The 27,258-nt window shown below is 49.0% G+C and overlaps 2 protein-coding genes across 5 annotated transcripts in view; one reads left to right on the top strand and one right to left on the bottom strand.

The window, feature by feature from the left end:
* Positions 1-38: 38 nt before the first annotated feature.
* Positions 39-26,724, bottom strand: LOC114671862 (uncharacterized). The gene is made up of 5 exons (XM_077960227.1): positions 26,716-26,724; positions 26,234-26,513; positions 25,597-26,195; positions 342-586; positions 39-216 (listed from the first exon to the last, which is right to left on the bottom strand). The coding sequence occupies exons 1-5, from the start codon at positions 26,722-26,724 to the stop codon at positions 183-185; spliced, it is 1,167 nt and encodes a 388-aa protein (XP_077816353.1). The 3' UTR covers positions 39-182.
* The window catches only part of STARD7 (StAR related lipid transfer domain containing 7), a 22,739-nt gene continuing 20,997 nt past the window's right edge, over positions 25,517-27,258 (top strand). For 2 of the 4 annotated variants that reach the window (XM_077958427.1, XM_077958429.1), the window contains exon 1: positions 25,755-26,431. Coding sequence is in view for 1 of the 4 variants with exons in the window: in NM_001260912.1 (NP_001247841.1) it covers positions 26,142-26,431 (290 nt within the window). In the remaining 3 variants the exon portion in view is untranslated. 4 annotated transcript variants of the gene reach the window in all.

Genomic DNA, 27,258 nt, shown 5'->3' with positions numbered 1-27,258 from the left:
TTCTGGTCACCCCCACTGTCAAGGTGGCTCCACTCTTGCCCCGTGGCTCTCTGTAATAACCATCCTCTTACCTTGCCTCCTGGCCTGGGTTGCTATGGTGCAGTAACTCTACAGCTTGGTACTTGGGTCTCAACTTGCTCCTATGTGTTTGTGCATCTCTGTGCCCCAAGATTCTCTTCCAGCTATGGCTGGCTCTGCTCCTCTGCACCTGCCATACTGCAATGAGCGGATCTATTTCCAGGTCTGGCAGCCCCTGCTGCTGGGCTCCTTCCCACAGAGATAGTGGTAAACTGGGCCAGGCTGAAGAGATGACATTGATCTAAGCTGAGCCAGAAACTCACCAAGTGCAGGGAAGGAAGGAAGCAGGAGTGTATGCTTCACTTTGCTCCCTAGGCTCCAGACCCCCGACTGCCTGCTGGGAAAACAGGGGCACCTCTTGCCCACATGAAGCAGGGAGCCTTGTTCCTGAGGCGGGGTGCTGGTGGCGGCTGCCTGAACGTGTGTTCCCACTGGCGACTTGGATCTGGTCCTGAGAAGAGTTGACCCGCGGTGTCTTTGGCCTTGCGATTCCACATACAGTCCCCTCCTTGATGACAAAAACAGATGCTTCCATGAGGAGTTTTTGAATTAGGAAGAAATTACCTGCTATGAGGAACAGGCTCACGTACTGAGGAGTAAGAGGACGAATACTGTAAACACTTTTCATTGTGAATAATAGGGCTTTGGATTGTCCATGCATTCTGAAGGGAAGAAAAGGCACTTATTTGCTGCCTTTTGGCATGATAGTCGAAGCCCAGGGTTTGCATCAGATTCAAACAGCTTGCTCTCCAAGTCCTGCGGGGAAAGGGACCAAGGCATAGACATGAGAGCTAACAACCACCAATGTCGAGCAGGCCCACGTAACCCTCTGCACGATGCCTGCCCTCTGCGGTCATGAGAGACGATTTCCACACGTGCTGCTGCTAAGATAATGAGCCCAAACCAGAAGACATGATCTGTAGCTTGGGATGTGAAACCTGCAGGCCATGAGGAAGGACACACCGAGGGCAAGGGTGTCAGCTGAGGGACACCAGCGAGGATGGCTGCAGAGGGGTGTGCAGAGCCCCGGCGCCGTGCGGGTGGACAGAGTCCTGCTCTAACGCCCAGCGCTGGTTATCTGCACAGGGATACTCTGTAGAGCTCCACCACAGACTCTGTTTCAGGGTGGCTCCCTGGAGGCTGACTTTGAGATGGAGATTTGCAGGCAGGGAGTGTAATGGGGCTGCTCTCAGGTTCTGCACCTACAGGAGAAGGGAAGGAAGCTCAGACTTGCTCAGAGGGAGAAGCTGGGCTGCAAGGCAGTCCCCTCAGCTGAACCCATGGAGGGTTCTGAAGCCTTAGAAAAGTCTCATGGCCGTCCCAGCTTCAGATGCCCCCATCCCCACCGAGCTGAGGGGCCAGACCTTTGTACCCCAGCTTCAGCCAGTCACTGGGTGCATACTGTCCTCAGAGAGGAGGTGGGACACTGGGTGGGGAAGCTCTCTTCACTTGGGGGCAATTCCTGAGGAGGGCGGTGAGCCAGCAATCCTCCCGGCAGCTGCGGCACAGCCTCTGTCTTGAGGGGGATCTGGATTGTGTATCAGGGCATCCACTCCTCCGGCTAAGTTCTGGGGCAGCTCGCCTTTCTCTGGAACGAACAAACGGTTCATCAGATGACAACAGCCCCCACCACTGCAGCTGTGCTTGAGGTCTGTGGTACTCCCCATCTCCCTCTTCTATCCTTTGTTTATTTATTTATTTATTTAGAGACAGTCTGGTTCTGTTGCCCAGGCTGGAGTGCAGTGGTGTGATCACAGCTCACTGCAGCCTCCACTTCCCAAGCTCAAGTGATCCTCCTGCCTCAGCCACCTGAGTAGCTGGATCTACAGGTGTGTGCCACTGGACTCAACTAATTACATTTTTTTTTTTTAAGAGATGAGGTCTCACTATGTTGCCCAGGCTGATGAATTTCTGAGCTTGAGTGATCCTCCTGCCTCAGGCTCCCAAAGTGCTAGGATTACAAGTGTGAAGCACTGCACTCGGACTTCTATCCATTTTATTTTATTTTACTTTTTTTTTTTTGGAGACCAAGTCTCACTCTCTTGCCCAGGCTGGAGTGCAATGGCACGATCTCGGCTCACTGCAACCTCCGCCTCCCAGGTTCAAGCAGTTCTCCTGCCTCAGCCTCCTGAGTAGCTGGGATTACAACCACGCGCCACCACGCCTGGCTAATTTTTGTAATTTTTTTTTAGTAGAGACAGGGTTTCACCACGTTAGCCAGGCTGGTCTCAAACTCCGACCTCAAGTGATCCTCCCGCCTCGGCCCCCCAAAGTGCTGAGATTATAGGCGTGAGCCACTGCGCCTGCCTCGGCTTCTATCCGTTTTAGATTCTCCTCCCTGCAGGAGGCACCTCAGCTGAGCCCCTGGCCACCACACCCTCTTCAGGCCATGGCTGCTGCACCTGTGCATTTCCCATCAACGAGGGGCAAGAGCGTACAGGGACGTATTCCTCCTGGCCCCCACTGTGCAACTGCCTGGGGGGCAGGGTCCACTACTCCTGCCAGGACGGTGGCTCCTGCTTCTCGCCTACTGGTTCCTTGGTGTACTTTCGCTGTATCCCTTGATGGAGACATTTCCTCACTGGGAACCAGAACCTAAAATCTTCAAAGCTTAGAGTTGTGGTAACCAGAAATACCCCAATGGGATTAATGTAAAGTGGAGCCACTCCTATCTCTACCCCTTGGTTCCTGGACCTATATATTCCTCCCAGTGGGACGTAGCGCCTTACTGGTTGTTGAATAGAGTGTACACTGTGCCCTGGAAGGTGGTGTCCCCTCCTTACTTGGTATCATCATCTCTGAGCTGGCATCTCAGCTATGCCTTCAGCAGCCCATTTCTTCTCTTCGTTCAAGCCAGTATCTTCTGGGTGGTGCAGAATGTGACAGGACCGGTGATCCCATGGTCACATGCCGTTGTCATGCCTCCTTGGCTATGCAATGAATGGGCCCTTGGGTCCGATGTGATGTGATGTGGGATCCTATGTCAGCGGGTAAAACGCTCAGTAAGCCCTCAGATAGTGGTGTTGGCTGAGGCCCTGCCGGCGGAAAAGGTAAGCATGTGTCCATTCTAGTCGAAATAAATTTCTGCCATTTCTAGAATGGAAGGGATCCACTGTAGTCAACTTACCATCAAGTGGCTACTTATTCACTTTGAGAGCCATTGCCATTTCCGAGGATCAGCACTGATGCATTGCTGGCAGGCTGGACATTCAGCAGTGGCGGTAGCTACATCAGCCCTTGTGAGTGACAGCCCATGCTATTTGGTCTGTGTGTTTGTCCCCATCCCTGCCACCATAGCTGCTCCTTCACATGCCCACTGTGCCAGTTCTGGGGTGGCTGATGGCATCTGGCTGACATCCAGTTGGCGAAACCATTCTATCTGGTTGTTTGGTGTTTCTTTCATGGTAGATGCTCTCTGGTGGTCCTCTTCACGCTTCTTAGCTACTCAAATAGTCCATCCACATGCCTCTGTCCCCAGCATCCTTGTCCTTGATCTTCTCATCTTTCTCCTTCCAGACCCCTGATCCATGCATCAAGGCAGCTGCTAGTAGCCATGTATGAATATAAAGTGTACCCTTGGGCTACATGTCTTTCCATACAAAGTGGATGAACAGATGCACCCCTGAGAGGATTGATCCACTGGGGGAACCTCCCTTGCCACTGTTTGTCAAGATCAGCCTGTGGTGGGCTGTACTGTAGTCACAGTTCATTTTTGGCTTGCACCCATGTACCAGTCTGACCCGTCTGTGAATCAAGGCAAAGCAAAGGCTTTCCTCTTTTGTCAGAGGATCATAAAGGACTTTGCCCCCTGTGCAGCCACAGGCGTGAGCTGAGGAAGAAACCCTGGTGCCACACTGGCGGTGACATGTGTCTGGGCTACCTGACTGTATAGCTCTGTTCATGCCCAGTTCTGGACATACCACTTCCATCTTACTATGGATTATTGCCAGGCCCATTCAACTTTAGGTCTTGGTGAGTTTGAAAGGCAGAACCTAACTAATAACGAACGGTTCTAGACACGTGGTCACTTGGTGCCCCTTGGTGAAGTATTCCATCTCTGCCAGGGTCTAGTAGCCCTCCAGGAGCTACTTTTCAAAAGGTGTCTAATTCCCTGCTGCAGACAGTATGGTCTTGCTCCAGAACCCTGAAGACCTATATTGTGATTGTCCTCCTGGGGCTTGCTAGAAACTCCACCTTGGATACCTGTAATATAATGGAATGAGCAGAGGCTCGGCAGAGGTGCTTCCTGAGGTTGAGGGGAATCTAAAATGGACAGTAGAGGAAGAGAAGTGATGATCAATTGAAACATCAAGACTGTAGGGTCTGCCACTTGTAGCAACTGGACCTGCTGCAGAGCTCTCTCCTATTCTGGGCCTCCCAGTCAAAGATGGCAGCCTCCAGGTATTAGGTTAAGCAGTATTCCCAGTTGTGGAATATGCTGCCTCTAAAACATGAATACATTTACTAGAAGTTGTGCTTCCCTCTTCCTTGTGGTAGGTATGAGTTGCAGTAATGTGTTCCTTGCTTTAGAATGTTCCAGCATGCTTAGACCACTGGACTCCTAAAAAGTTCACTGATGAGGCAACCTCTTGTGTATCACAGGACGTTTCTCCCACTTTCTAGAGTGTATGTGTCTCACACAAAGTACTTGACACTTCTTGCTCATCTGGCCTCATTAGCGTGATGCATATGATATCATCAACACAGGAACTACTATGAAGTTCTAAGAAATATCCAGACAGTTCTCATGTCTTTAGACCATATTTTGACAGAGTTAACACAGCCCTGTAGGAAAACCATAAATATACACTTGTATCAATTCCAAGTGAATCTACTGTTTCTGATCTTCCTTTTGGTGGGGATAAGTCGTGCATCGGCCAGATCAGTGGTCAGTTATCTGACACTGATAACTGTGTGGACTATGTGAATCCACTCTAGCATGGACGCATCGGGCACAGTAGCCGTAATTGGGGATATTTGGTTCGTTTGTTGTAGTCTACTTTCACACTACAGGACATACCTGGATCTCGCAGCATCTGGATGGGCGAATTAAGTGGAGATTTGAGGGGGGACACTACCCTTGCATCCTTTGTTTTTTAAGGTGGCATTAATTTCTGCCATTCGCCTGGGATGCAATATTTTTATTTATTTAGAGACAGAGTCTCGCTCTGTTGCCCAGGCTGGAGTGCAGTGATGCACTCTCGGCTCACTGCAACCTTCACTTCCCGGGTTCAATGACTCTCGTGCCTCAGCCTCCCGAGTAGCTGGAACCACAGGTGTGTGCCACCATGCCTGGCTAAATTATTTTGTATTTTTAGCCTGTTGGCCAGGCTAGTCTCGAACTCTTGGCCTCAAGTGATCCATCTGCCCTGGCCTCCCAAAGTGCTAGGATTACAGGCGTGAGCCACTGTACCCAGTCTGCTTTTTCTTTCTTATGTTGGCTGGTTGTATTAGTTATCTACTGCAGAACAGCAAACCACCCCAGGGAGCATACTCATTTGGTGGGCTTTCATCTTAAAAGGAACAAAGGCAGTGTGTGTCCAGGTATAGGCTGGTAGATTTGGTGGTGGGAAAACGAGGCAGTTCTGGTCTAATTGTAATTGTTTTTTTTCTTTTATTTTCTTTTTTTCCAAGACAGGGTCTCGGTCTGTTGCCCAGTGCAGTGGCGAGATCATGGCTCACTAACTCACTACTGCCTCAATTTCCTGGGTTCAAGTGATCCTCCCACCTCAGCCTCCCAAATAGCTGGGATCACAGGAGTGCTCCACCCTGCCTGGCTAATTTTTACATTATTTTTGGTAGAGACAGGGTTTTGTCATGTTGCCTAGGCTGGTCTCAGACTTCTGGGCTCAAGCAATCCTCCCGCCTTGGCCTCCCAAAGTGCTGGGATTACAGGCATGAGCCACTGCACCTGGCCTGAATTGTTTCCATTTTCTCATTAAACAAAGCAGGTCATCAGCTGAGATGTGAATCTCAGCTATACTGTCTGTATCATGAGACCTGTCTCCTTGGCCATAATTGCCACAACTGGACCAGGGATGGGCTCCTAATCCAAGTGAAGGCATTCGATTCTTTCTTTTGGGAGCTTGAAGTGACGATTCAAAGACATCAGTGTCAATTAGTGCTCAAACTGGAAGGATCTGTAAATTCAGAAACTGTGGGGCAGACATTTTTCTTCATATAAATGGAAAAGCTGACAAGATTAGGTAGGGGTTTGGTGAAAGAAGAGTAAAGCAGAAAGGAAGTAGAAAAGTAGAAAGAAAATAAGAGTCCACATAGACTTGTGGTTGCAAAAGGAGTTACTTAGGTTCCTGTCCTAAGGTTCGAGTCCTCTGATAAGATGCCCGGATAGGACTAAATGTGCAAGCGATGTGCTAGGAAAACACTTGCAAAGGGAATAGGAGGAAGCCAGGAGAGCCTGGGAGAGCTGCGATGCAGGTGCAGCCCCTGCGAGGAGACAGGAAGGGAGGAGGGCTAGCTTGAGGAGGTGTTAGAATGCAGTGTATAGTTCTTTCTTTTTCAGAGACAGTCTCCCTTTGTTGTCCAAGCTGGCCTCAAACTCCTGAGCTCAAGCAATTCTCCTGCCTCAGTCTCTTGAGCAGCTGGGGCTACACGCGCATAACCATGCCCAACTTAGAATGGAATGTAGTTCTAAGAAAGCTCTGGCAGAGCTGATGAGGTGTGCTTGTGCCAAAGCCACCTGTCAGAGGAGTCCCCCATCTCCCAGAAATGGGCCTGCCTTAGCACGGCAGGGCTGCACTCAGGCACTGGGTGGGAGCAGCTCACAGGAAGGGCGGTCTCAGTGCAAATGCAATGACAGAATTTCATATCCCGGCAGCAGGGGGCCACGTTACGCTCCCTGCAGAGAGGTGAGCAGCGCGCTCTCACGGCCACAGCTCACGGTGCCTTTTCAGTTCCCTTTTCTACCACCTCATGACGCACAAGTGCCTTTCCTGCCCGTGAATTCTGAGCTTCTCGAGACGCTCCTGGATCTTTCAAATTTGATTCCCTATTTATGCTTAAACTACTTTGAGTGGATTCCAAGTACTTGTAACAAAAACAACAACAAAAAACATAGATTGAAATAGTAGCAAGGAGACTATAATCTTAATTTTCATTTTATTTTTTTCTTTTTGAGACGGAGTCTCGCTCTGTCAACCAGGCTGGAGTGCAGTGGCCGGATCTCAGCTCACTGCAAGCTCTGCCTCTCGGGTTCACGCCATTCTCCTGCCTCAGCCTCCCGAGTAGCTGGGACTACAGGCGCCGCCACCACGCCCGGCTAATTTTTTGTAGTTTTTTAGTAGAGACGGGGTTTCACCGTGTTAGCCAGGATGGTGTGGATCTCCTGACCTCGTGATCCGCCCACCTCGGCCTCCCCAAGGGCTGGGATTACAGGTGTGAGCCACTGTGCCTGGCCTAAATTTTCTATAGAAGAGGGGATGGAAGGAGGAAATAATAATTCTTTTTTTTTTTTTTTTGAGACGGAGTCTCGCTCTGTCGCCCAGGCTGGAGTGCAGTGGTGCGATCTCAGCTCACTACAAGCTCTGCCTCTCGGGTTCACGCCATTCTCCTGCCTAAGCCTCCCGAGTAGCTGGGACTACAGGCGCCGCCACCTCGCCCGGCTAGTTTTTTGTATTTTTTAGTAGAGACGTGGTTTCACTGTGTTAGCCAGGATGGTCTCGATCTCCTGACCTCGTGATCCGCCCGTCTCAGCCTCCCAAAGTGCTGGGATTACAGGCTTGAGCCACCGCACCCGGCCAGGAAATAATAATTCTAGCGCTTATTCCTTATACCCCGTAGAGGGTTCTACAGTTTGTAATGTATTTTAACTTACACAATCTCATTTGAGCCTTACAGCAACCTCTGAACACAAGTAAGGCTGGCATCATTATCTGTATTTCAGATGAGGAGGCTAAGTTTCAGAGACAATACAAACTACGGTGAATTGAAAAAAAATGGAGGCCGGGCACAGTGGCTCACGTCTGTAATCCCAGCATTTTGGGACGCCGAGGCGAGCGGATCACCTGAGGTCGGGAGTTCAAGACCAGCCTGACCAATGTGGAGAAACCCCGTCTCTACTAAAAATACAAAATTAGCCTGGCGTGGTGGTGCATGCCTGTAATCCCAGCTACTCAGGAGGCTGAGGCAGGAGAATCGCTTGAACCCGGGAGGCGGAGGTTGCGATGAGCTGAGATAGTGCCATTGCGCTCCAGCCTCGGCAAAAAGAGCGAAACGCCACTCAAAAAAAAAAAAAAAAAAAAAGACAAACCATATAAATATTAGCCTCTACCTATAAAAGCAGTAAGCCAAAAGCAGCATTGCATTCCTGGACAGATTGCAGAAATTAGTGCCACCACTAATCAATGATTTGAAAGACACAGAGCTGATGATTTCCATTCAGCTTAGCTCTCTAGCCTGTGCAGATCCAAGACGGATCCAAGAGAATGGCGTGGATTATTACAAACTCAGTTAGGTTGTCACTCCAATTGCAGCTGCTATTCTAGGTGTGCCTTCATTCATGAAGCAAATCAGTGCATCCCTTGGAGCAAAGTATGCAGCTGTTGATCTGATGAATGCTTTTATCCTCAGTACTTTTTAGTAAAGACCATCAAAAGCAGTTTGCTTTGAGCTGACAGGGTTAGCAATACCTATTTGTCATCCAAACTCAGGACTGTACCAGTTCGCAGTCATCTGTCATCATCTAGTTTGCGGAGACCTTGTCCTCTCCTCTACTCCACAGGACATCACACTCATCTAATATGTTGATAGTATGTTGATTAGAAGTAGTAACTATTCTAGCCACCTTGACGAGACATATGTGTGCCAGAGGGTGACAAATCCCACAAACATTCAGTGAAACTTCTGGGGGGCCTAATTGTCTGGGGCATGTTAAGCTGTGCCTTACTACCATTAAGAAAGAGGTACAATGCCCAGTGGGTTTGGATTTTGGAGGCAATGTATACCTCATTTGAATATTCTTCTCTGACCCATTTTCTGAATAACTTAAAAGGCTATTAGTTTTGAGTGGGGCCCAGAACAAAAGATGATATTGTCATGACAGTCCCTGACTCATGAAGTTTCAACTTAAATGTTTTTACTTTACCAATGATGTGAAAGAGATGTGCATTCAGTAGCAGCTGTATATGGAATGCTGGATTTTAATCTTTCCCTGGCTGAGTGATACGTGGTGGGAGGTTCTCTCATGATGCTGGGCAGCAGCAGTGAGTGCAGCTCTGCCAGCCACAGGGTCACTAGGCTGGATGACCAGTACTGTACGGTGGGCGGTATGGACAGATCAGTGTAGTTCTGCCAGCCACAGGGTCACTAGGCTGGATGACCGATACTGTACAGTGGGCTGTATGGACAGATCAGTGTAGTTCTGCCAGCCACAGGGTCACTAGGCTGGATGACCAATACTGTACGGTGGGCGGTATGGACAGATCACTTTGCCCAGATGTAGACCAGTGGAAGTGTTCTGAGCATGTTCAAGGTAGGCTACGCTAAGCTATGATGTCCTGTAGTTAGGTGTATTCAGGGCATTTGTGACTCAGGATATTTTCTTTTCTTTTTCTGAGGTAGGGTCTCAGTCTGTCTCACCAGGCTGGACTGCAGTGGTGCAAGCACGGCTCTCTGCACCCTCGATCTCCTGGGCTCAAGCCGTTCTCCCACCTCAGCCTCCCACATAGCTGGGACTACAGGCATGTGCCTCCATGACTGGCTAACTTAAATTTTTTTTTTTTGTAGAGACAATGTCTTGCTATGTTGCCCAGGCTGGTCTCACACTTCTGGGCTTAAGTGATCCTCCAGCTTTGGCCTCCCAAAGTGTGGGGATTAGAAGCATGAGCCATTGCACCTGGTGAAATTTTTACAATTGTATGTTGCCTCAGCATCCATTTTAAATATACGTTAGCCGGGCGCGGTGGCTCAAGCCTGTAATCCCAGCACTTTGGGAGGCCGAGACGGGCGGATCACGAGGTCAGGAGATCGAGACCATCCTGGCTAACACAGTGAAACCCCGTCTCTACTAAAAATACAAAAACTTAGCCGGGCAAGGTGGCAGGCGCCTGTAGTCCCAGCTGCTCGGGAGGCTGAGGCAGGAGAATGGCGTGAACCCGGGAGGCGGAGCTTGCAGTGAGCTGAGATCCGGCCACTGCACTCCAGCCTGGGTGACAGAGCGAGACTCCGTCTCAAAAAAAAAAAAAAAAAAAAAAAAAAAAAAAATATATACGTTAGCCTTTCTCATATAAAAAGCAGGACTCAGTCACCCTTGACACAGTTTCCAGTTCTCCACCTCCTCCTGGTTCCTCAATGTGATCAATCTAGACACCTGCCTTGTACAACCACCTCCTGATGACCATTTCCCTGTGGACACCTAGATACTACCTACGTGACTTGCTCCACCAACCCCCTCGCCCCACATGGACATGCTGCAGTGACCACCTCTGAGTCACAGCATGGCCCCATGGTACTTGTGCCTGCTTGCTCTAAACTTACCAATTAGAACTCCTAGTGGACTCAGTGGCTCACGCCTGTAATCCCAACAGTGTGAGTGGCTAAGATGGGAGGACTGCTTGAGGCAAGGAGTTCGAGACAGCCTGGGCAACATAGCGAGACCCTGTCTCTACCAAAAATAATTTAAAAATTAGCTAGGTTGCCGGGCGCGGTGGCTCAAGCCTATAATCCCAGCACTTTGAGAGGCTGAGGCGGGCAGATCACGAGGTCAGGAGATCAAGACCATCCTGGCTAACACGGTGAAACCCCGCCTCTAGTAAAAATACAAAAAAATTAGCCGGGCGAGGTGGTGGGTGCCTGTAGTCCCAGCTACTCGGGAGGCTGAGGCAGGAGAATGGCGTGAACCCAGGAGGCGGAGCTTGCAGTGAGCCAAGATCGCACCACTGCACTCCAGCCTGCGTGACAGAGCAAGACTCCGTCTCAAAAAAAAAAAAAAAAAAAAAAAAAAATTAGCTAGGCATGGTGGCACACTCCTGTGATCCCAGATATTTAGGAGGCTGAGGTGGGAGGATTGCTTGAGCCTGAGAGGTAGAGGGTGCAGTGAGCTGTGATAGTGCCAGTGCACTCCAGCCTGGGCAACAGAATGAGATCCTGTTTCAAAAAACCAAAAACCCGCAGCTCATGCCTAGAATCCCAGCACTTTGGGAGGCTGAGGCAGGAGGATCACCTGAGGTTAGGAGTTTGAGACCAGCCTGGGGAACATGGCAAAACCCCATCTCTACTAAAAATACAGAAATTAGCCAGGTGTGGTGGCAGGCACCTGTAATCCCAGCTACTCGGGAGGCTGAGGCATGAGAATCTCTTGAATCCGCAAGGTGGAGGTTGCAGTGAGCCAAGATGGCACCACTGCATTCCAGCCTAGGTGGCAGGGTGAGAATCCGTCTCAAAAAAAAAAGAAACAAAACCAAAATCAACCCCCGCCCCCCGCCGCCACAGAACAGAACAAAACAAAAACCTCCTCTCAGGAAACCTGCTTGGGTAATGGCCTGGACCCAATACAGACATCAGCCCTCAGGCCCCTTGCTTTCTCTCTCACTTCCCGCTCCCCAGCTAAGCCCGTGTGTCCTGGCCGGCTCTCCTCTCCCCACTGGCCCTGAGAGGCAGTAACTGCCCTCTTCACTGTAAAAGATCTGTAAGCAATACACTGCCTCTGTTACTTCATGTGTTTTGCTGTGTTGCCTCCTCTGCAACTCACCTGACCATCACACCTGAACCCAACTCTCCTTCCAGTGAGGTTCTCCTGCAGAGTGGCTATCTTGGTAGGAATAAACTGGACACAAGTCAGACAAGAGCCACACAGGTGTCTGCCAGGATCAACAAGTTTCCTGTGAGGCGGACACCTGGTCATGGGTCAGACACTTAAGAATCAGGCCATCTGCCAGATGATGAAGTATCGTGACAGTGGTGCACTGCAAACATCCATGGCCACCTCTCCTGGGGCCCTGGAGTCAGGACAGGGAATCTAGACAGGGCTAGCCACTATCCAGAAAGAGGCCTCGAGATGAAATCAGAAGAAACACAATACTGTCTTCTGCAGGTAACTACTCTCCTTTTGAGATACAGCTTCGAGCATGTCACTTGCCTTAGTGGACACTAAAGCCCTTGGCTGTGGGCCACCAAATTATCAAGTGTCCTGAGCTGAGCCTAAATATCATTATTTATTAATGATAAATTAAATTGGGTATTATATGACTCATGGAGCCAGAAAGTTGCACTCCATCTACTTAATGATGGACTCATTATGAAATGGAAATGGTATAAATGAGATTGGGTCTGACAGGTCCTAAATGCTGAAGCAAGTTCTCTGAGTAACTACTCCTGCTACATTGCCTGTTCTCTGTCGCCCACATCTATGGCCTCACAGGGAATCCTCTATCACCACTTGACCAAGGAGGAAAAAATTAAAAAAAAAAATTTCAAGTCTGACTGGGCACAGTGGCTTACATCTGTAATCCCAGCACTTTGGGAGGCCGAGCCGGGAGGATTGCTTGAGCCACTAGTTTGAAAATAGACTGAGCAACATCGTAAGACCCCATCTATACAAAACTATAATAATAATAATAATAATAATAATAATAATAGCCAGGTGCAGTGGAATGCACCTGTGATCCCAGCTATCTGGGAGGCTGAAGTGGGAGGACCACTGGGGCCTGGGAGGTTGAGGCTGAAGTGAGTGGTGATTATTCCACTGCACTCCAGCCTGGGCGACAGTGAGACCCTGCCTCAGAAAAAAAAAAAAAAAAAAGAAATTCAAGTCTGGTTCCTTGTTACAGATGTTTCTGCATCACATACTGCTATAACCCCACTCAAGGTGGTCCTGAGAACAGTGATCAAAGGAAATCTTCCGAGTGGGCAAAACTTTGAGTGGTGCATCCAGTTGCTCATTTTACCTAGAAGGAGATGGTCAGAGCTGTAGTTCTACATTAGAGGAACAAGGCTGGAAAAGCGTAGAAGGAGACGGTCAGAGCTGTAGTTCTACATTAAAGGAACAAGGCTGGAAAAGGGTAGAAGGAGACGGTCAGAGCTGTAGCTCTACATTAGAGGAACAAGGCTGGAAAAGCGTAGAAGGAGACGGTCAGAGCTGTAGTTCTACATTAGAGGAACAAGGCTGGAAAAGCGTAGAAGGAGACGGTCAGAGCTGTAGCTCTATATTAGAGGAACAAGGCTGAAAAAGGGTAGAAGGAGACGGTCAGAGCTGTAGTTCTACATTAGAGGAACAAGGCTGGAAAAGAGTAGAAGGAGACGGTCAGAGCTGTAGTTCTACATTAGAGGAACATGGCTGGAAAAGGGTAGAAGGAGACGGTCAGAGCTGTAGTTCTACATTAGCGGAACATGACTGGAAAAGGGTAGAAGGAGACGGTCAGAGCTGTGGCTCTACATTAGAGGAACACGGCTGGAAAAGGGTAAAGTTTGAATGCTTTGTCGTGAAAACTGGGGACAAGTGAAGGGTGTTTGCTCTCACCACTTCTATCCAACATTGTACGGAAGGTTCCAGTCAGTGAAATAAAGCAAGAAAAAGAAACAAGTACAGTGCTATGGCTTGAATGCCCTCTTGAAAACCCATGTTGAAACTTGATCTCAAATGTGGCAGTGTTGAGAGGTGGGGCCTTTGGGGGTGGTTGGATCAAGTGGGTTCTATCCCCATGAATAGATTAATTCATAGATCAATATATTAAAGGGTTAATGAAGTAATGGGTTATGATCAGAGTGAAATAGGCGGCTTTACAAGAGGAAGAGAGACCTGAGCATAGCACATTAGTATGTTCAGCTCCCTCGCCATGGGACACCCTGTGGCCACCTCAGGACTCGGTAGTCTCCATCAGCAAGAAGGCTCTCACCAGATATACACCCTCAACCTTGGACTTCTGAGCCTCCATAACTATAAGAAACAAATCTTTTTTCTTTTTTTCCCTTTAAAAGTGTGTATAAATGTAAGGGGTACAAGTGCAGCTAAGTCACATGAATATACTGCATAGTGGTGAAGTCTAAGCTGTTAGTGTCACCATCACCTTCTTTTTCTTTATAAATCACCCAACTTCAGGTATTGTTATAAGCAACAGAAAATGGACTCATACATACAGACTGGAAAGGAGGAAGCAAAACTGTCTTTATTGGCAGAAAACATAACTGTGTATATAAAAAACCTAAGGAATTTATCAAAATAAGCTATTAGAACTAATAGAAAGATTGTGGGACAGCCCGGCGTGGTGGCTCACGCCTGTAATCCCAGCACATTGGGAGGCCGAGGCAGGTGGATCATTTGAGGTCAGGAGTTTGAGACCAGCCTGGACAACATGGTGAAATCCTGTCTCTACTAAAAATACAAAAATTAACTGGGCATGGTGGCACGTGCCTGTAATGCCAGCTACTCAGGAGGCTAAGGCAGGAGAACCACTTGAGCCTGGGAGGCGGAGTTTGCAGTGAGCTAAGATCGTGCCATTGTACTCCGGTCTGGGCGATAGAGTGTGACCCTGTCTCAAAAAAAAAATAATAATAATAATAAATAAAATAAAAAAAAGAAAGACTGTGGAATACAAAATCAACATAAAAACTATTATATTTAAGCCGGGTGCAGTGGCTCACGTCTATAATCCCAGCACTTTGAGAGGCCAAGGCGGGCGGATCACCTGAGGTCAGGAGTTCGAGACCAGCCTGACCAACATGGAGAAACCTTGTTTCTACTAAAAAATACAAAACTAGCCGGATGTGGTGGCACATGCCTGTGATTCCAGCTACTCGGGATGCTGAGGAAAACTGCTTGAACCCAGGAGGCAGAGGTTGCGGTGAGCCCACTCCAGCCTGGGCAACAAGAGCAAAACTCTGTCTCAAAAACAAAACAAAACAAAACAAAAAAAACAACAACTATTTTATTTCTATATAGTAGCACTGAAGAATTGGAAACTGAAAAATTTAAAACACCACTTGCAACGGGACCAAAAATCAGAAAAACACTTATGGATAAATTAAACAAAATCATGGAAGACCTGTACACTAAAGCTAAAAAAAAAAAAAAAAAAAAAAAAAAGGCTGAGAAAGTTAAATAGAAGAATAAATAAATAAGAGTATGCTATGCTTATGAGTTGGGAAGACGCCATATTGCTAAGACATCAGTTCTCCCCAAATTAATTTAAAGATTTAATGCAGTCCCAATCAAAATCCCATCAGGCATTTTTTTGGGGTAGAAATTGACAAGGTGGGCCGGGCGCTGTGGCTCAAGCCTGTAATCCCAGCATTTTGGGAGGCCGAGATGGGCGGACCATGAGGTCCGGAGATCCAGACCATCCTGGCGAACACGGTGAAACCCCGTCTCTACTAAAAAATACAAAAAAACTAGCCGAGCGAGGTGGCGGGCGCCTGTAGTCCCAGCTACTCGGGAGGCTGAGGCAGGAGAATGGCGTAAATCCGGGAGGCGGAGCTTGCAGTGAGCTGAGATCCGGCCACTGCACTCCAGCCTGGGTGACAGAGCGAGACTCCGTCTCAAAAGAAAAAAAAAAAGTATTAGCTGTGAAAAGAGAAGTGGTATCTAGAAAGGGGAAGAGTTAAAGCCTCTTTTTAAAGACTTTTATCCCCAAAGCCTTTTTTGAAGATGAACTCAATTGTGTTTATGTACTGATGGGAAAGAGGCAGTAGAGATGGAGAAAATGGCTGCATTAGAGAGGCTCAGCTGGAGTTTCTGAGGATTCATTTGGTTTATAGGCTATTAGTAGAAAATTTATGTATACATATAAAATCAAACCCACAAAGTACTTTTTTGTTTTTTTTTGTTTGTTTGTTTGTTTTGGAGACAGAGTCTCCCTGTGTAGCCCAGGCTGGAGCGCAATGGCACCATCTTGGCTCATTATAACCTCTGCCTCCCAAGTTCATGCAATTCTCCTGCCTCAGCCTCCCGAATAGCTGGGATTACAGGCATGCACCATCACAGCTGGCTAATTTTTGTATTTTTAGTAGAGATGGGGTTTCACCGTGTTGGCCAGGCTGGTCTTGAACTCCTGACCTCAGGTGATTTGCCTGCATCAGCCTCCCAAAGTGCTGGGGTTACAGGCGTGAGCCACTGCACCCGGCCAAAGTGCTCCTTTTAAAAAATTATTATTATTAAGAAAACCACTTCTCTAACTGTCACAAAGTCCAGGCTGAGTTAACAGTGATGAGTTCCAGAGGCAACTACACCCCACTCCGGGTTTTCTGGTTACAATCACTGTATTCACTCTCGACCTCAACTGAAAACCCAGACCCAGGAGGCCTCAAGTCCTGCCCTTCTATTCCTGGCAGATGCCAAGGCCAACTATATAGGAGGCTTAATAGAGGAGAAGACAAACCCTCCACTCTACTTTATGAGGCAGATAGCAACCCCAAACCACCAATGGGCTGGGGCTTGCGCAGGCCTCACTGGCTCCTTCTAAACATGTTTTTAGAGAGAGGGCATAGTGGCTCATGTCTGCAATCCCAGCACTTTGGGAGGCTGAGGTAGGTGGATTGCCTGAGGTCAGGAGTTCGAGACCAGCCTGGGCAACATGGTAAAACTCCATCTCTACTAAAATACAAAAAATTTGCTGGGCATGGTGGCATATGCTTGTAATCCCAGCTACTTAGGAGGCTGAGGTATGGGAATTGCTTGAACCTGGGAAGCAGACGTTGCAGGGAGCCAAGATCCAGCCTGGGCAACAGAGTGAGATTCTGTATTTAAAAAAAAAAAAAAAAAAAAGCCTGGCTCAACACGGTGTCAAATACTGCTTTCTGTTACATACACATTTCTTTTTCATTGCCTTCCAGATGAAATAAAACCTCATTCATCCAAACTAAAATCGGACAGGCTGGATAGGAGAGACCTAAATTTCGGTTCCCAGGAAAGCATAATCTCTCTTTGGAGAAACAGTTACTTTTATTAAGAAGGTCTAAAATCGCATAACTCTTTAGCTACAGTAAAATTCCTAAATGCCTTGGAACCAGCAGTCCATTTCATACCAAGACAGTTTATAATTTTTTTTTTCTGTCAATAAGGTGCTTAAGTATAAGATTTAAAAAGGTAAGGAAACAACTTAGCAGTTTTGTTTTAATGAGGTTGAATACAGAATAGTAATTTAATACACTTTGAAATCTAGTGTAAAATTTTAGCCAGGTTGCTTATGGGTGAGTAAACCTGTTTACCTTCCGACACTGTCACCTTTGGGTCAAAAGGAAAGGGACAGTTACTACTTGACCTAGGGCATCTGCCCCAACAAACTCTCTTCTGTTGCCCTTTTACCAAAAGATTGACATATTTGCAGATCGCGATGGGCCACCTGCCCATGGGACTCCCTCTGGACTGTCCTGGGCTCTCAGGTTGTGACACGGGTCCATTCTTGGACTGAGGAGTTAGCAGAGAAGAGTGTTTGGGGTGCTTCCGGGACAGCCAGGAGGGGAGGCTGAGGAAGGTTCTGATGGCAGGCGTCGAAGGCCTAACAGTCCCCATTCACCAATGGTATCTTCACTGCCCCCTACCCCATCCTGGTGTAACCATCCAGTGGGTTCACCTTGCCTGCTGCATAGACAGAGCTGATTTATCAAGACAAGAGAATTGCAATAGAGAAAGAGTAATTCACGCAGAGCCCACTGTGCGGGAGACCAGAGTTTCATCATTACTCAAATCAGTCTCCCTGAGCATTTGGGGATCAATAGTTTTTTTTATTGAGATGGAGTCTTGCTCAAGTTGCCCAGGCTGGAATGCAGTGGCACAATCTCAGCTCACTGCAATCTCTGCCTCCCGGGTTCATGCCATTCTCCTGCCTCAGCCTCACAGTAGCTGGGACTACAGGCGCCCGCCACCAGGCCTGTCTAATTTTCTGTTTTTGTTTTTTTTTTCCCCCCGAGATGGAGTCTTGCTCTGTCGCCCAGGCTGCAGTGCAGTGGCGTGATCTCGGCTCAGGCAACCTCCGCCTCCCGGGTTCACGCCATTCTCCTGTCTCAGCCTTGGGAGCAGCTGGGACCACAGGCGCCCGCCACCACGCCCAGCTAATTTTTTGTTTTTGTTTTTTTTTTTTTTTTTTTTTGAGACAGAGTCTCGCTATGTCGCCCAGGGTGGAGTGCAGTGGCCGGATCTCAGCTCACTGCAAGCTCCGCCTCCCGGGTTTTTACGCCATTCTCCTGCCTCAGCCTCCCGAGTAGCCGGGACTACAGGCGCCCACCACCTCGCCCGGCTAGTTTTTTGTATTTTTTAGTAGAGACGGGTTTTCACCGTGTTAGCCACGATGGTCTCGAACTCCTGACCTCGTGATCTGCCCGTCTCGGCCTCCCAAAGTGCTGGGATTAATTTTTTTTATTTTTAGTAGAGACGGGGTTTCCCCGTGTTAGCCAGGATGGTCTCGATCTCCTGACCTCGTGATCCGCCGGCCTCGGTCGCCCAAAGTGCTGGGATTACAGGCATGAGCCACCACGCCCGGCCTAATTTATGTATTTTTAGTAGAGATGGAGTTTCACGGTGTTAGCCAGGATGGTCTCAATCTCCTGACGTCATGATCCGCCCGCCTGGGCCTCCCAAAGTGCTAGGATTACAGGCGTGAGCCACTGCACCCAGCCTAAATTTAAGACATTTTTCTTTTACCAATAATTTTAAATCTTTGTTTCCAAAAGGTTACTAAAGTCTTGTGAACAAAAGGCATTAAAGTTTCTATTTTTCTGATAAAATATGATTTAAGCCCCAATTTTTCTAAGCCAAATGATCAGAGCTCTTTTATACATAAATATTACACACCCAACACGTATCAGTACACAGACAGACAGAAGATCCAGTAGTTAAGATTTTTCATTTGCTAGTTTTTTAACTGGATTACTGGCTTCAGGATGGAGCCCTGGGAGGAACAGGGCTAGGAACGCTTGCACTTTCTAGGGCCTAATAAGCAGGCACAGCTGGAATGAAGGGGTGGCCTGCCCCTCCACACCTGTGGGTGTTTCTCGTAAGGTGGAACGAGAGACTTGAGAAAAGAAATAAGACACAGAGACAAAGTATAGAGAAAGAAAAGCAGGGCCCAGGGGACCGGCGCTCAGCTTACAGAGGACCCACGCCGGCCCCGGTCTCTGAGTTCCCTTAGTATTTATTGATAATTATCTTTACCATCTTAAAGACAGGGGAGTGGCAGGACAATAGGATCAAAGAAAAAAGAGGAAATCGGCAGTAAGACATATGAACAAAAACCTCTGTGACATGAATAAGTTCAAAGGACAAAGCTGTGCCTTGAGATGCATATGCAAACATCTCCATAAACCTTTTGGCAGCATAGTTTCAGTCTATCACATGGGGAGAAACCTTAGACAATACCTAGCTTATCTAGGAACAAAGTCACACCCTACACGCCCAAAATCCATTAAACCTTGAGTTACCACAGCACATGTCTCTTGCAAGGACAAGGTTGGGGGTAGGGTCACAGACTAACAGCATCTCAAATACAGAACAAAATGGAGTCTCTTATGTCTACTTCTTTCTATATAGACACAGTAACAGGCTGATCTCTCTTCCTTTTCCCCACACTGGAAGGCAAACAAATCCCCAAAATTAAGGGTGCCATTTTATTCTGGTTCCTGGATCCCCCGAAAGGAGGGAAATACTGTGCGAGAAGATCATGCAATGCTCCTACCAGGCATTTCACTGCAAGGCAACCCAAAGCCAATCAGCCCATTTTGTAACCAGCCCATCCTCTATGGGATTCTCATCTCTCAGTGCGGGGTGGGGTGGGGATGCTTCCATATCTTCCAGGCGGCCAAGAGCATGCTTCTCTGAGCCAAGCATTCAAAGAGCCAGTATCCCTCCATAACTGCCATTAGCCATCCCTTAAAGTATATTTCCTACCTAGTTATTACACAGCAAGGCTAAAAGCTCTCCCATAATGCAAAGTAATTTTTGATACCGCCAAAAGTAAAAGCCATCGGATAACACAAGTCACAACAGAACAGAGTCTTAGATTTTGAGAGGAATCTATTTTTTTTTTTTTTCAATTCTGGCGTTCCATGAAAAAAACAGAGGTTTTTCTCAGAATGGGGTTTGTGGTGCCTCCTCTGCTTTTTCCCAGAATTCCCAGGCTGTTAGAATTTATCTTAGGTTCTCTCATGCTGACATCAAGAGTGGCAAAAACATAAAACGGAGAAAAACAATTGAGTTGACAGAGAAGAAGAAAACCCTTTTTCTTCAAAAAAGTAAGATCCAAGAAGAGAAAAAACATAAAGACCTTTTAAATATATGTATAGGTTGGGGTGATAGATAGATATAAATTAAGCTGATTTTAACTATAGAGCTCTTTTTAATAAGAAAAAATTATTTAAGGCTGGGCACGGTGGGTCACACCTGTAATCCCAGCATTTTGGGAGGCTCAGGCGGGCAGATCACGAGGTCAGATCCAGACCATCCTGGCCAACATGGTGAAACCCTGTCTCAACTAAAAATATAAAAATTAGCTGGGTGTGGTGGTGGCACATGCCTGTAGTCCCAGCTACTTGGGAGGCTGAGGCAGGAGAATCGCTTGAATTTGGGAGGCAGAGGTTGCAGTGAGCCGATATTGAGAGGTGACAATGTGCTAACAGCCCTCACTCTCAGCGCCTCCTCGGCCTCAGCGTCCACTCTGGTGGCGCTTGAGGAGCCCTTTAGCCTGCCACGGAACCGTGGGAGCCCCTCTCTGGGCTGGCTGAGGCAGGGGCCGCCTCCCTCTGCTTGCCGGGAGTTGTGGAGGGAGAGGCGCCAAACCGGGGCTGCGCTGGCGGGCCAGTGTGAGTTCCAGCGGGCTCAGGCTCAGCAGGCCCCCCACACGGAGCCGCCAGCTGGTGCCACGGGCCCAGGCCAGTGAGGGGCTTAGCACCTGGGCCAGCAGCTGCGGAGGTTGCGCCCGGTCCCTCAGCAGTGCCTGCTGGCCAGTGCTGCACTCAAATTCTCGCAGGGCCCTAGCTGCCTCCCCGCGGGGCAGGGCTCAGGACCTACAGCCGGCCATGTCTGAGCTCCCCGACTGCGGTGGGCTCCAGCGCGGCCTGAGCCTCCCCAGTGGGCACCGCCCCCTGCTCCCTGGCGCCCGGTCCCATCCACAGCCCAAGGGCTGAGGAGTGCAGGCGTGGCTCGGGGCTGGCGGGCAGCTCAGCCTGCAGCCCTGGTGTAGGATCCACTGGGTGAAGCCAGCTGGTCTCCTGAACTGGATGGGGACTTGGAGAACTTTTATATCTAGCAGGAGGATTGTATATGTACCAATCAGCACTCTGTGTCTAACTCAGGGTTTGTAAATATACCAATCAGCACTCTGTGTCTAGCTCAGGGTTTGTGAATACATCAATTTGTACTCTGTATCTAGCTAACCTAGTGGAGACTTGGAGGACTAGCACTCTGTGACTCTGTCTAGCTCAAGGATTGTAAATGCACCAATCAGGACTCTGTGTCTAGCTCAAAGTTTGTGAATACACCAGTTGGTACTCTGTATCTAGCTAACCTAGTGGAGAACTGGAGGACTAGCACTCTGTGACTCTGTGTTTAGCTCAAGGATTGTAAATGCACCAATCAGCACTCTGTGTCTAGCTCAGGGTTTGTAAATACACCAATCAGCACTCTGTATCTAGCTCAAGGTTTGTAAATACATCAATTGGTACTCTGTAGCTAGCTAACTCTGCATCTAGCTAACTAGCACTCTGTGACTCTGTGTTTAGCTCAAGGATTGTAAACGCACCAATCAGCACTCTGCCAAAATGGACCAATCAGCTCTCTGTAAAATGGACCAATCAGCAGGATGTGGGTGGGGCCAGATAAGGAAATAAAAGCAGGCTGCCAGAGCCAGCCAGCAGCAACCCCCTTGGGTGCCCTTCCACAGTGTGGAAGCTTTATATTTTTGCTCTTTGAAATAAAGCTTGCTGCTGCTCACTCTTTGGGTCCACGCTGCCTTTATGAGCTGTTAACACTCACTGTGAAGGTCTGCAGCCTCATTCCTGAAGCCGGTGAGACCACGAACCCATCGGGAAGAACGAACAACTCCAGACATGCTACCTTTAAGAGCTGTAACACTCACCACAGAGGTCTGCAGCTTCACTCCTGACAGCAAGACCATGAACCCACCAGAAGGAAGAAGCTCCAGACACATCTGAACATCTGAAGGAACAAACTCTGGACACACCATCTTTAAGAACTGTAACACTCACCATGAGGGTCCGTGGCTTCATTCTTTAAATCAGTGAGAGCAAGAACCCACCAATTTCGGACACAATATTGTGCCACTGCACTCCTGCCTGGCGACCGAGCAAGACTCCATTTCAGAAAAAAGAAAAAAATCTTTTAAAATCTCTTATTACCAGACTGTAGCCAGGACAGCCAATATTTCTGGCTTTTGAATTCTACCACAGGTAACTTTCCACATGAAATTTGTAAGTTTTAACTAAGGTTATAATTTAACCATGGATGCATAAGGTGCTTCAAAGAGATGGCGAGCAGTGTTTTGTTTTACAAGATTTAGAATTTCTCTAAGGGTAGTTCAGAGAAAGGAAAATTCAAGACAGTCAAGACAGGAAATCAGAAACCAGCCATGGCGGGTAAAATCTCAATAAATGGCAAAGTTACACAAGTAACAAATCAGAAAGGCATCATTCCCGAAGCCAAGAATTGAACACAGGTCAATAATGTCAAAAGATAAAGCCTTAGTTAACTGAGCTACACAGCACTGAGCAGTTTCTACTGCTTTTACCAGGAGCAGTCTACAGCAGCCAATTTCAAACTTGCAAAGGCTTTTAACTGCTCAAGTTAATTTTTTTTTTTTTTTTTTTGAGACGGAGTCTCGCTCTGTCACCCAGGCTGGAGTGCAGTGGCAGGATCTCCGCTCACTGCAAGCTCCGCCTCCCGGGTTCACGCCATTCTCCTGCCTCAGCCTCCCCAGTAGCTGGGACTACAGGCGCCTGCCACCTCGCCCGGCTAGTTTTTTTGTATTTTTTTAGTAGAGACGGGGTTTCACCATGTTAGCCAGGAAGGTCTCGATCTTCTGATCTCGTGATCCGCCCGTCTCGGCCTCCCAAAGTGCTGGGATTACAGGCTTGAGCCACCGCACCCGGCTGCTCAAGTTAATTTTTAAGGCTATGACATGAACCCTAAATTTCCTGTTCTCTGAATGGTGGAGACCAAGAGAATGTATCCCCACATGGACACGAGGTTAAGCTCTTAAGGACACAAAACAAGACAGAGAAATTTCATCTGGTATTGGTTTCAGGGACCTGCAGCGAAGTTTGGAACTGACCAGCCTGCAGGGCTGGCTTGAAAAGTGGGCTTATGGAAGTCCTAAACCCACATTCTATCCTGTGGTACCCTTCTCTCCATTGCAGAAAGATAAATTCCTAGCACAAAGTGCACCAAATGTGCTACAGCCTAAAAACAGTCTCACAAATACCTTTTTTCTATTAAACCCTAGCAGAGAAGACAAACAGTGATATTTACCATTTATACACACACACACACAGCAGAAACTTGGGTGGTAAGAATTTCTTACTCTTTCTGTCAGCATACTAGGTTTCCAGGTTCCCTTTCTCTGCAGCTTCCAGAACAGATGATCCTGCTCACTGTGCCACAGTTGTGGGGGTCAAGCCACTTTATAAAAGAAGATCACCCTTTTCTGTTTTATGGAACCATACACTAAAGATTCTCAATTTTGCAAGATGCTGCCCAATAGGCTGCATGGGGAGCCAAATTCACATTTTCCATCCCAATAGAAGCAAAATACACATAACAAACACGAGTCACCTCGTTCAGCACCCAACATTGACTTGGCAAGGCTCAAATTTTCCTGTTGGTCCCTGCCATCTTTGATCTACTCAGAGTGCGGAGGGGTGACCTCGGATCATGAATTCAATGGGTGGTCTCTGAGCAGTCACCTTGAATCAGGCCTGTTAAACTTCTTTCAGGTCTCACTGAATGTGACCAGATAAATAAGGTGTGTTCTCCAAGTTAGGCCTGCTGGATTTCCATCAGCAATTCCTTCAGAGATCCCCTCCATATGTACACACACACACAGAAAGATGAGTCATACAAGGCCTTCCAAATTAAGATCCCTAACCAAGAACTCCAAGAGTATCCCTTCCAAATTATCCTCCTATTCTCCATCTGATAAATCTCCCTGAAATCTTCCTGATTGAGAAGTCTCCTGAACCAAGACTCTTCCTACTTAGTTAGGGAGAGCCAACTGAGATGCCCCAGGAGCCAAACTGAGACAGACACCCCATGGTGGAGCTACAGACACCCCACCATGCGGCTACAGAATCAGTCTGGAAAAGGAAGGAGGCATTGGCAGCATCTAGGATACTCACCAACCTGAGACCCCATGATGGGGCTATAACTACAGACACTCCATGACCTGGCTACATCGCCCACCATTGAGCTACAGACATCCTGTGATAGGGCTACAGTTATGGGATGTCTCCCCAAGACTATTTCTCCATTGCAATTAAGTTCATGCACATTGGGCTAGCAGCGCCCCACCGGCAGAGACAGTGCCAGAGTCAGCCCCTAGTCCAAGAGAACTATGTGGCCGCTTAGGCTGGCCTCTGGATCTGTCACCAGAGGGGGAGCTATCGAATCATGGACAGGTAGCCACAAGGGCTATCCCAGATGAACCCCCAACTTTGTAACCATACAATGTGTTCATTTTGCCCACTGCCTAGACAGAGCCGATTTATCAAGACAGGGGAACTGCAATAAAGAGTAATTCACGCAAAGCCACTATGAGACTGGAGTTTCAACATTACTCAAATCAGTCTCCCTGAGCATTCGGGGATCAGAGTTTTTAAGGATAATTTGGTGGGTGGGGGAAGGCCAGTAAGTCCAGAGTGTTGACTGGTTGGGTCGGAGATGAAATCATAGGGAATTGAAGCTGTTCTCTTGCACTGAGTTGGTCCCTGGGTAGGGGCCACAAGGTCAGATAAGTCAGTTTATCCACCTGGGTGGTGCCAGGATCCATCAAGTGCGGGTTCAGCAAAATACCTCAAGCACTGATGTTAAGAGCAGTTTAAGGAGGATCATAATCTTGTGGCCTCCAGCTGCATGTCTCCTAAACCGAAATTTCTAGTCTTATGGCTAATTTACTAGTCCTACAACGGCAGTCCAGTTTCCAGACAAGAAGGAGATTTGTTTTGGGAAAGCACTGTTATCCTCTTTGTTTTTATTTTAAACTATAAACTAAGTTCCTCCCAAAATTAGTTCACAGAAGCTCAGGAATGAACAAGGAGAGAAGCAAGACGGAGTTGGTTAGGTCAGACCTCCTTCACCGTCTGAGCTGTAATTCTGAAATGGCGGTAACCACCGGGAGCCCCCAGCCCCTGCAGAGACACTCGGAGCCCCGCCCCACCCCGCACTCTACTAAGAGAATGGGGCGGGCGCCCCCGCCTCTTAACACAAGTGAACACCTGACAGGATTCTAACAGGAACCCGGCCGGGTTTCTCTGCGGGGCGGGACTGGGACGACCGGAAGATGGCGGCGGGGTCCGAGGGTCACTCTCCAAGGCGCCCTTGACGGCTCTGGCTGCCGGGCCACCTACCTTGCTAGCAGGCGGACTCCGCGCGTTGCATGCAAGGGCGGGAGAGGGCAGTGACGAGCACTTGGCGACGCCAATAAGCACCCGAGAGTCCAGGTCGCGCCCAATCAGGGCCCAGGCGGCGGAGACAGGGTAGGGTGCGCGCGGGCGGCGCGTGTGGCAGTCGCGGAACGCGCGGGAGTCTGCTTGCTGCCCGGCCTGAGCTGTCCGTCTCCTCTCTGCCGCGCGCCCCGCATCCCGGCCTCCGGCGCCCGCCGGAGGTCGCCGAGGAGCCAGAGGGCCGACTGGTCTGCGGCCCGAGCCCAGGAGGGCCTGGCGTAGCGGTCGCGGAGCCATCCCGGCGTCTGCTGCCATGACCGACTCTCCCCTCAGAGGGGACGCTTCCTCAGCGGTGGCTGCAGAGAGAGATGAGCGGCGGCTCCTGGCCGCTGGACCGTGAGACGGGTTCGTGGCCGGCCAGTTAGGGGGACGCTGCGGACCACCGTCTGCGCCCGCCCGGGCTGGTTCCTCGGGCCCCGGGACTCGTGGCGGGCCCCGCGGGAGGCGGCATGTTCCCGCGGAGGCTGCTGGCCGCCTGGCTGGCGGGGGCGCGGGGCGGGGGCCTGCTGGCGCTTCTGGCCAATCAGTGCCGCTTCGTCACGGGCCTGCGCGTGCGGCGCGCGCAGCAGATCGCGCAGCTCTACGGCCGCCTCTACTCCGAGCGCTCGCGCCGCGTCCTTCTCGGCCGCCTCTGGCGCCGGCTGCACGGCCGTCCTGGCCATGCCTCTGCCTTGATGGCGGCGTTCGCCGGCGTGTTCGTGTGGGACGAGGAGAGGATCCAGGAGGAGGAGCTGCAGAGGTGGGCGCTGCGGCGAGCTGGTTCTGGGCCGCGGGATGGGGGGACTTGTGAACCCCGGGGCCTGCCCTGTGGTCGGGGGCCCCTGTTTACCCCGTGAGGTTTTAATTGGCGGTGCAGTCGGTGGAACCTGCTTGAGCGAACCGCGTCGTTGTTTGCCTCTATGTGTCAATTTGATTTGTCGGGTTATAAAATAGAACTGAAAGTGGGGGCTGGTGTGTAGGAGGGAGACCGAGTGGGGCGAGCAAGGCAGTAAAGAAACAACGTTGTAGAAATAAATTAGATACCGAAGGCATGGAGGCCCTTGTTCACGTAATCTTTAACACACGCAAAAAGGTGCAAATTCAAAACATTTTAAATTTGGCCAGAGGGTGGTGGGCTGCTGTTTGCAAAATGACTTCGATCCAGATGGGACTCAGGCCTGTGAGAAATGCCAGGAGAGCCCTCTGTCATTCGTGACTCGTGGCAGAATGAGAGCCTGGAAGGGATTTTGTCCAGGTTACACAAACCAGCAGCCCAGACGTTTGAACCTGTAAGAATTAGGTCAGAGTTTTTGCGACGTTAACCAGAACTTTGGGAATAGTGTCCCATTAGACTCTGAAGTCACGCTGTCGTCATCAGAACTGAAAAGCCCAGTGCCATTGATTACATTTGTTAATCTGTAGTTCTGAGACTTTCCAGGTAATGTCATGGGGAAACTTTGCTTTGGCTCTTGGTTTACCTTGTGTCTGTATTTTCTTTGCAACCGATATTCTTAAACTGTGCCCTCCCTGCACAGAAAGCACTTTGCCTCTAAACTCAAGCTGTGATTTCGGGAACCAGAGACAATC

The sequence above is a fragment of the Macaca mulatta genome, chromosome 13 (genome assembly GCF_049350105.2).
Source record: "Macaca mulatta isolate MMU2019108-1 chromosome 13, T2T-MMU8v2.0, whole genome shotgun sequence".
NCBI lineage: Eukaryota > Metazoa > Chordata > Mammalia > Primates > Cercopithecidae > Macaca > Macaca mulatta.
Note: the sequence above shows the minus strand (reverse complement) of the source record. Positions and strands in the feature narration are given on the sequence as shown.

Bases quoted from the DNA above. Each gene is read 5' to 3' on its own strand.
- LOC114671862 (XM_077960227.1), bottom strand. The intron at 26,196-26,233 runs GTGACGAAGCGG...AAGCGCCAGCAG, and splicing joins CGCGCCGCACGCGCAGGCCC to GCCCCCGCCCCGCGCCCCCG. The intron at 217-341 runs GTGAGTTTCTGG...CGCTCATTGCAG, and splicing joins TCCTTCCTTCCCTGCACTTG to TATGGCAGGTGCAGAGGAGC.